General features: G+C 42.5%; 1 protein-coding gene across 2 annotated transcripts in view; it reads right to left on the bottom strand.

Annotated features, from left to right (window-relative positions):
* Nucleotides 1-378: 378 nt before the first annotated feature.
* ncapg (non-SMC condensin I complex, subunit G) overlaps nucleotides 379-9,195 on the bottom strand; it is an 8,912-nt gene continuing 95 nt past the window's right edge. The window contains exons 1-23 of one of the 2 annotated variants that reach the window (XM_047816129.1): nucleotides 9,163-9,195; nucleotides 8,219-8,336; nucleotides 7,875-8,081; nucleotides 7,573-7,801; nucleotides 7,239-7,384; nucleotides 6,998-7,082; nucleotides 6,678-6,870; nucleotides 6,366-6,515; nucleotides 6,081-6,221; nucleotides 5,651-5,774; nucleotides 5,439-5,528; nucleotides 5,055-5,237; nucleotides 4,807-4,860; nucleotides 4,339-4,449; nucleotides 4,120-4,239; nucleotides 3,745-3,972; nucleotides 3,395-3,576; nucleotides 3,017-3,164; nucleotides 2,745-2,915; nucleotides 1,527-1,653; nucleotides 1,337-1,381; nucleotides 1,188-1,254; nucleotides 379-1,073 (exon numbers count right to left, since the gene is read on the bottom strand). The exon at nucleotides 9,163-9,195 is cut by the window's right edge and continues 95 nt beyond it. In XM_047816129.1, the coding sequence (XP_047672085.1) occupies nucleotides 944-1,073; nucleotides 1,188-1,254; nucleotides 1,337-1,381; nucleotides 1,527-1,653; nucleotides 2,745-2,915; nucleotides 3,017-3,164; nucleotides 3,395-3,576; nucleotides 3,745-3,972; nucleotides 4,120-4,239; nucleotides 4,339-4,449; nucleotides 4,807-4,860; nucleotides 5,055-5,237; nucleotides 5,439-5,528; nucleotides 5,651-5,774; nucleotides 6,081-6,221; nucleotides 6,366-6,515; nucleotides 6,678-6,870; nucleotides 6,998-7,082; nucleotides 7,239-7,384; nucleotides 7,573-7,801; nucleotides 7,875-8,081; nucleotides 8,219-8,326 (3,039 nt within the window). In that variant the 5' untranslated portion in view covers nucleotides 8,327-8,336; nucleotides 9,163-9,195 and the 3' untranslated portion in view covers nucleotides 379-943. The remainder of the gene's footprint in view (nucleotides 1,074-1,187; nucleotides 1,255-1,336; nucleotides 1,382-1,526; nucleotides 1,654-2,744; nucleotides 2,916-3,016; nucleotides 3,165-3,394; nucleotides 3,577-3,744; nucleotides 3,973-4,119; nucleotides 4,240-4,338; nucleotides 4,450-4,806; nucleotides 4,861-5,054; nucleotides 5,238-5,438; nucleotides 5,529-5,650; nucleotides 5,775-6,080; nucleotides 6,222-6,365; nucleotides 6,516-6,677; nucleotides 6,871-6,997; nucleotides 7,083-7,238; nucleotides 7,385-7,572; nucleotides 7,802-7,874; nucleotides 8,082-8,218; nucleotides 8,337-9,162) is intronic. The other variant, XM_027157973.2, reaches the window with a different exon arrangement.

The following is a 9,195-nucleotide window of genomic DNA, read 5'->3' as shown; positions in this document are numbered from 1 at the left end:
TAGTGTGTGTTAAACGCCTTTAAATAAATGTGCGATTGTGTTTTTACGGCTTATGCGTCGGTCCGAGCGTTAAACAAGCGGTGGGATTTCCTTCTTCGTAGCTGTACGGTTGTGTTGGTGTTCTCGTAAAAATATTGTTTTGGAGTTTGTTGCTGTTTGTTTGTTTTGTTTTTTTGAGAAGAGCATTAGTTACAGTGAGAGCTGAAAGTATCCACATGGTGCTAAACACTGTACAGAGATATAAATATACACACTTTATCTTTTCTAATGTGATTTGAACAAGTAAAAGAATGTCCTGTCACTAGACCAATAAAGGTGCTTCTTTAAAAAAAAATATATGCCTGGGGTTTTTTTTCCTGAAAATAAAAACCAAGGTGGTGAATGATGAGAAAATGATTTATTGGGGTAAACAGTTGAAAAATAAAACGTTAAAAGAACGATTTCCTCGGGTTTTGCATGCCAAATGAGTTTTGCTGATATTATAACAAGCGCTTTAGCTCTGTCTCTCTCTCTCTCTCTCCATAAAGGTCAAAACTTGAACATGGAAAACGGGAGACGTTACGCACTGCGGAGATGATGAATAATAGAGAAGAATGAACACTATAGAGCAGTGCAGTGTAGGAGAAAAACACAGCAAGCAAGCCTTATGAGCAGACTAGGTCATATCGGTGTCATTATGAATCATTACTATAGCTGTATTAATATGTGATGAATATTTATGAGTGATAACAGCTTATATGGAGGTCATTTCCCCTCACGCATATTAATGTTAAACACACACACACTGAAGAGTGTAGAGAATCAAGATCATTTGTTGGTGATAGGTGCTCAGTCACCTCAGAGGTTCGGCATTGGATAAATATCGATCGTAGGCGTCGTCTCTTAAACGTAACACACGTGGATGAGATTAGGTGTGTTTGGAGATGTTTAGACTGACCCTGACCTACACACTGGCCTCGTAATTCATCAGCGATGTCAGATCCTGCTTGGTTTTATCCAGAGCTGCTGTTTTAGCGCGCCGACTTGGACGCGCCATCGGAGCCGGTGTGTTTTCTGGAACATTCTCCTCGTCGCTGCACACAAATGTACAGTTAGATACCAGAATACATGTAAGGATATGTGTGTGTGTGTGTGTGAGTGTGTGTGTGTGTGAGAGAGAGAGAGAGAGAGAGAGCAAATTATTCCACCTTTCAGAAGACTCCTTCACTTTAGACTGTTTTTTTACACTCCTGGCCGTCGTGGTTTTCTTCTGACCTGCACACGGAGATACATAAAGCACGTGAGGAAGAATGTGACAAAGAATATATAAATATGAGAAACACGCTTATTAACACACCTCTTCTGGGTCGTGTGGGTTTGCGGTCGTCTCCGTTGACGAGTTCTGTAACGAAGGGTATTTTAATAATACAATAGAAAAAGAGGTATAAAGGTAAGAATGGGGTGATGGATGTCAAAGTGTGACCATGACACACTCCGTGTCACAAAGGGTCGTGTGTGTGTGTGTGTGTGTGTGAGTGTGTGTATACCGCTGGCGTTTTCATCCGGAGCATTCAGCACTGTGTCCTGAGTGTGTGCACCTCGAACACACTGATCTCCTTTAAGACGAGCAAACACTTTCTCCAAGGCTTTAACGCAGTGCTTATCCTTCACCTCCTACACACCCACACGCACATACACACAGAAACCTAAGTACAAACGTGATAAAAAGGTTTCTATGGAAGCAGGAAAAATATCGGTGCTTTGTGCAATTGCACACGCTAGGAGAAATTTATCCTGTGCATGTGAAACCATTTTTTTTTTCTGTGTGTGTGTGTATTGTATGTAGGAATTACAGTATTTATGAGACGCCCCAGAAAACCCACTCAAAAAGCCATTTTTGGACTCGGAAATTAGTTTCCATGGTAACAAATGGTGCTTCAATGTATACACCGATAGCCATGACATAATTAGTGGCTGTTTAGGTTCGTTTTGCTTTCATACAGGCCCCCCCTCCCCCTAAGCCCCCACCAAACAAACACACACTTTACATTAAATATGCAGATGACGAGGCTAGCCTGCTTACACCATATCTAGAAATCATGTGTTGAATATTGTGTTGCTAAAATAAAGCACTGTAGGATCTTACAGATGAGCAGGACTGAGAAATACTCAGTCTTTGAGATGTGCCACAGGTCTGAATCGGCGTGGAGCAAAATGGCTTTTTGCAGAAGATCTGATGCACTGCAGACCTCCAGGTACGGACTCTGAACGTTTCTGTCCCGGTATAAGGTTATTTTATACATCTTTATGATGTCTATTACTTTTATTGCATTTTAGAAGTCATTTTTAAATAGTGACATATTTTATATATATATTAGCTTAGATTTATTTATTTTTAATAGTAATATAGCTCTTTATTTATTAATGTGTTCATTTGATTTGATTAAAAACATTAATTCTTATTTAAAAGTCCTGACAGTTTGCTGACAGTTTGTGAGCAAACCTTTAAATGCTAATATAGCAGATCCCAATAGTAACATCACCACAGCTTTACTAAGTTCTACCTACTTTACTGTCTGTTCTCAATTCCTTCATTTAAACACAAACTCCAGGAGAAAATGTCGGCGATTTGTTTTTGGACATCATGAGATTTCCTGGTGAAGAATCATGGCTTGTAATGTGGAATGAAGTTTCTGCAGTGCGTTTGTTTGTGTTGTTGTTGTCCTCTAGTCTTTACTAGTTACAGTGTGTAGAGTGAGTGTTACCTGCAGGATGGAGGTGAGGAGCTGCTGCAGCTCGTTGTTAGCGGGTCCCGGATCGGTGCTGATAGCTAAAGAGCCGAGGGTTTTGCAGTACAGACGCACCTCAGGAGCAGAAGTGTCTCGCAGAATCTCGTTACACACTCGCACGGCCAGAGAGTCGTGCACGCTCGCGCCCTGAAACCGGAAGAGAAGAGAAAGTGCTCGACCTCAGTCCTGTAACACGACCATCTCTGTATGGATCAAGCTTATGGTGGTGATGATGAAAGTGTGTGTACTTGAGTTTGAGCGCTGGAGCGGGTGAGCTCTATGAAGAGCTCGGCAACGTTATTGGCGTCGATCTCGGAGAGCGGAGACGTGGCTGGAGCGTTGAATAACGTCCGCATGGTGGGGATGAAGCTCTCCTCTACACACTCCTGATGAGTTCTGAGGGACGAATAACGTACAGTGTTTTATGAAGCTTGTGTTAAATTTTCTGAATGGACTATTGGGAACGATTTTGTTTTGTCTCCAGGAAACCACAGAGACCAGAGCTGAAATTAAACAAGAACACCTGAACTTCCAAATCACTTACAAGCAGGTGAAGACTTCTAAAAAGTTCCTCATGACTGCCAGCCAATAGGAGCTGGTGTTATCGTGTGTGTGTGTGTGTGTACCTGTTTGAGTGTGTGTAGAGCTGCAGGAACACTCCAATGCAGTGTCTCAGTCTCTGGTCCTCTTCAGTCAGTGGGTTGTACCAGAGCAGGATGAGGCGAGTGAGCAGCTTCACGCTTACCATCCTGCCACAGTACAGCAGCTTACACACACACTCCACCGTCTCTGTGCGCAGCTCACAGATCTAAACACAACGTATTTGACTGAAACCTTACAGAAGCCACTCGTGGTTGTAGTGATCGGTGGATATAAATGACTTTGCTAGCTTGTTCACTAGGTGGGTTTTTGAGAACATGGTTTATGAAAGTATGCTAATTAAGAGGAGTGATTAAAAAACAAAACACACACACACCTCACTGTCCAAGAACTCAGCCAAAAGCTTCAGAATACTCTGTATAAGATTATCCTCCTCTTCGACTGGATGATCAGTTTGTCCTTCGCTGCCATCCGGCCAATCGGTGGTTTGCGCTTGCTGGGAGGCGGGTTTATCACGGAGGATGTCTAGACCGTTCAAGAGCAGCTGATCGACAACAGCTCTGAGAGCGCTGATCCTGATCTTAGGCTCGTCCAGCTGGGTGATCTATAAACACGCGCACACACACAGGTTTGGCTTTCAGATATTCACCTGTAAAGGTACGGACACACGTATGCATGTACACACACACACATATATATATATATATATATATATATATAAAACCATTGAACTAGTGTGTGTGTGTTTTACCTGTAGCAGAAGCACCAGGTGTGTCTTGGCGAGGTCTTTGCTGTGCAGAGCCGCAGTGCCCAAACACACTACAGCCATGTTCCTCACTGTGGCGTTCGCGTTAGACACACACGGCAACACCTACAGAACGGACAACTTTTAATTACAAGATTAAAAACACACCTCTTGTTTGTTGTCAGTTGTGAGTGTTTGTGTGTGTGAGAATGCAGGCGTGTTTACCAGCGAATCTAGGAGGCCGTTGAGGGTGGGACAGATTCCCCGGGTGATGTTCATCTGTTTCAGTGCTTCGGCACACATGGTCAGACACTTCAGCAATGTCTCTGGATCATTCTAACAAACACACACACACACACACACACACACCACTGTAAGCCAGGAAGCGAATGATTAACGTAGCTAGCTAGCCTTAAAGCTTACATTGCATGGTTACATTCTGACAGTCGGCACAGGCTTTAGCATGCAGTCAGCTCCAGCGTGATCTAGCTGATTTTTTTTTTTTTGCACTGGGGATGGAAATTTTTAGAGGCTTCAGAGAGCTTCGAATGATTCAGATTTGATCGGGTTCCTGTTGTCATAGAGATAATTTCCAGCTAGGAAGCAGCTTATTGGGTTAGCTATGAAGAAGCTTAATTATTGCTTTATAGAAATATACATTGTTGCTCATAACTGGACCTACATCCGATTTACCTTGATAAAGTTTACAGCTGAAATATTGGAGAGTTCTAGACCTGAAACCAAGAACTGGCCACACACACACAAACACACGCAAACACTTTAATAACACTAGCTTAGATTTAGTACTGAAAGTTAAATATCACAAAGCTAAACATGCTCAAGCCAAACGTAAGTTAACGTCGTGATAATTAACAGCATACGTTATGAAGCTACTGCATTATAAAGTGTGTACAGTGCTAATAAATGAGGTGTGTGTGTACCTTTTCTGCGTGCTGCTCTTTAGAAGGTTCGGTGTGCGTGTTCTCCTGCGCTAACTGGTTCTTCAGCTCTTCCAGCTCGGTGATGGAGTTCTTCAACTCGGCAGCGCGGCTGAAGTCCTGAGCGCTGATGCAGTCTTCCAGCTGTTGCTTACACTCCATAATACACACCTTCACCTCTGCCAGCTACGTACAGACAGACAAAGAATTTGGGTGAGAAATAACAGAATGTACTAGAAACAAAGGTTCTAAGCAAAAAGACGATACTAGAAAGACATTTTGAGCTGAAAGATGGATATATGATAGGAAATCTGTAAGCTCTATAGTAGGCACCAGCAAGCTAATCAGCAGTGTGTTGGAGTAGAGTATAGTGTGTAAAAAACTCACTCTGACTTGTCTCTTGCGCTTTTCGTTCTCGTCCTCGGTTTGAGTGACAGGCACGATCGGCTCCCTGACGTCGGAGATGATCTCGGCTACCTGATGGTCATGGACACCAGACGCGTTTGTTCAGTTTAAACTCGTTTGAAATAATCAGAAGAGTGAAATGAGAGGGTAAGGATTTATTCGGCCCGAGCGTTTGTCGCCACACACGAACATACCGTTGCGATGCACTGCTGGTCGTCGTGGATAATTCTCATGAGTCTCTGCACCAGCTGGCTGACCAGAGAGAGGGGTGTGTTCGGCAGCCCCAGCATCTCCTTCAGAACTGCGAGCACACGTTTTCTGGCAAGGAAACAAGAAGAAAGAAAAGAAAAACCGATAAAGGGACCGTTTGCAGTTTGGACGTAAAGACGACTTGAACCTGAACCGTGATCGTACTGTAGGAAATTGATTATTATCTGGTTAAAAGTCTTTCCTTAAACTTTCCTTTCTTGACTTCTTTCCTTTTGCATCTTTGAAGTACTTCGTAATCAAAACGTCGTTCTTAGTAGTGCGGACTTACTGTAATCTTATACGATAAACCTGGATGTAATCGTTCAGATCGAGAGCTGATTCTTGGTAATATCGTGTGTACAGCAGGTACATTACCTCCCTCCCTCCTCTGCAGTGTCCAAGCAGTCGACTAGCTGGATGAGTTGCTGTGTGATGAACTCCTTCATCATCACAGACTCCAGCTGAGTCAGATCAGCTCTGTGATCTTCACACATGGCTGGAAGGGTCTTCATGTAACTGCACACAAAGAACAGAAACACACATAATGGCACAAATTTACCATGTGTGTGTAGCACATGCACGATCCGTTATCACCTGTGTGAGGTGTGTTTGAACAGGAAAGTGCAGTACATACTGAAGTACAGCGCTCCATGTATTTACCTGTACAGGTATTCAGCGAACAGAGCAGGCTCAGGTAAGAGTTTGTCGAGAAGCTCCTCCCCCTCATCTCCTTTACTTTTCACAAACTCACAAAGTGCGCGCCAATACAGGACGTTCTCACAAGTCAGGGCATCTAATGGGATCAGCTTTCTACACACACACACACACACACACACACACACACACACACACACACACACACACACACACACACACACTCTTAATGCAGTGGTATACAAAGGGTGCTAAAATCAGAAATAAACATTATGCAAAAGCACTGTAATGTTCACTGAATAGCTTCCTCCTCTTCACCTGTCGTTTAGTTTCGCTGCGTTCAGAAGGTCCTCAGGGGTCGTTACCATTGAGAAGTGGGCGTGCAGTGTGGACACTGCGGTGTCTGCGCAGTTCTCAACGTCCAGTCTGTGTAGTAATTGCAGCACGTCTCCCTGAAGGAAACGGAGCCAGGAGGGAAGGAGCGTCTGCTTCACTACTTCCTTCACTGAAGCTTAACACACACACACAAATTTAAAACCTACTGCTAAACTAAAATATCTTATGCAAACAATCTTTTGAAATGTCCATGACTATCTATTCTCTAGCCTTACTGATGTACACACACACACAACACCAACCTGCAGAGTCGTTGAGTCCTTGTTGCAGCAGACTGACTCTCTGAGCAATGGTTAAAGCTCTGAGATGCACCTTTTCAGCAAGAACCTGACACAAACACAAATAAAGTTAAACATATTCTATTATTGTGTAATAATACCGTTGTCTTTTAAATAATCATCATATAAAACTTAATATTATCACCACCTGTGATTATTTGTTCTTCGAACCATTTTGTCCAGGCTGTATACACTGTGTCTTTACCTGATAAGCCAGTTTGCGGACTTTCTCTTTAACATCTCGAGTACGTCTGTAGATTTTGGGGAGCGTGAGGGCAGAGGGTGCGATGCAGGACAGGACGGCTCTCCTCACCTCAGGGTTTGAGTCGTTCTCTAGCAGCAGCATGTAGGCTGTAAACACACACACACACACACAAATTATTCCTTTCCCTTATTCCCTACAGTAAAGCTCCTTTATATACATCTGAAATCAGCTTATCCAATTTTACATTAATTGAACAGAAACTACATCGCTAACAAAGTACTCCAAAGCAATTCAGACTGTGATAGTTCAGTAATGGCTGTAGCGGTGTGTTTACCTTTGACGGTGGGACAATCAGGGTTCTCGGGATCCTGCAGGCGGGCCATGGCGAGCGCGGCCTGTATCCTGACATTGGGGTATTTATCTGTGACACGGATCAACATGGCCTCGTGGATCCGTTCACACAGCCCGTCGTCGATCTGTGCGTTCTCACTCAGACTGCCCAGCAGCTTGTTCACCAGCTGACAGACCCGGAACCGCACAGCATGGCTGCTCACCCCGTGACACTGCGACAGACAATATTTGTGTCAAACATATTCACAGAATTATTGCATTACTGCATCCTCTGCTGTAGATTACCTCCAACAGAAAGTTGAACAAGAAGTTCAGAAATGTATCCTCCTCTTCTTCATCCTCTTCCTCCTCACTGACGGGCGTCTCGAAGCTGGTGGAAAACTTCACCACAAAGTCAATGACACTTTCCACTGCTGGCTCTCTGGTGTACACGATCAGTGCATATTTTAGGCAGCGCAGAAACTCCTCGTGGAAATCTGCCTTATTCTGTAACTACACAACACACAAAACACACACGGTGTGAATATCAGACAAGACATTATTCACACAAAACGGTTTAAAATCATAAACTCAGGATAAATCTGTATTGTTTTTATTTTTTGTCTGATTAGAAAAATAACATCCTTTACCTTAACATATGTGTTTTTCAGACTGGCCACCAGCTTGGCCTTGTTGTTGTGAGCTTTCTGAGCTCGCTGGAAACTTTCACGGATCTCTGCTTCAGAATCAGGAGGCATGTTGTGGCTCCTGAAAGACACAAACCGAGATATCAGGACTGTTGTGAGGAATCGAATCAATGTGAAAACGAATCGATTCATTGTACAGTACTAAATTACATGAATCAATTCCTCATACTGTACTAAATGACATGAATTGACTGAGTATACTGTACTAAATGGCATGAATCGATTCATCATACTGTACTAAATTACATGAATCGATTCAGTGTACTAAACTAAACTACATGAATCAGTTCATTATATTGTACTAAATTACGTGAATCGATTCACAGATTTTTTAAGTATTTAGAAACTTCAACAACAGCTCCGTTAGCCACGTAGCTAACAGTTTAAACCAGCGATGAGGGAAATATAAAGCAAAGGACACAACCGCTGTGAAAATAATCATTTACATGTACAAAATAACCCACGATAAAACAAATATTCTACAAATCGAATCAATGCGAAAACGAATCGATTCATTATACTGTACTAAATTACATGAATCGATTCACTGTACCGTACTAAACTGCATGATTCGATTCATCACACTGTGCTAAATAACACGAATAGATTCACAAATTTTTTTAGGTATTTAAGTAACAATCGATCAAGCGATCAGTTTATTTCAAACTTTAATCTTGTTAAAATCCCTCACAAAGCTTGAGACTTCAACAACAGCTCCGTTAGCCACATAGCTAACACTTTAAACCAGCGATGAGGGAAATACAAAGCAAACGTGACGGTAAAATGACACAAACACTGTGAAAATAATCATTTACATGTATAAAATTACCCACGATATAACAAATATTCTACAAAACGGAATAATTGAAATAAAAAGCAAGACGTACTGCTATATAATGCGGTTTCTCTCTGTCCCGTAC

The sequence above is a fragment of the Tachysurus fulvidraco genome, chromosome 7 (genome assembly GCF_022655615.1).
Source record: "Tachysurus fulvidraco isolate hzauxx_2018 chromosome 7, HZAU_PFXX_2.0, whole genome shotgun sequence".
In the NCBI taxonomy this organism is placed as follows: Eukaryota; Metazoa; Chordata; class Actinopteri; order Siluriformes; family Bagridae; genus Tachysurus; species Tachysurus fulvidraco.
This window is presented reverse-complemented; position numbering and strand designations above follow the sequence as displayed.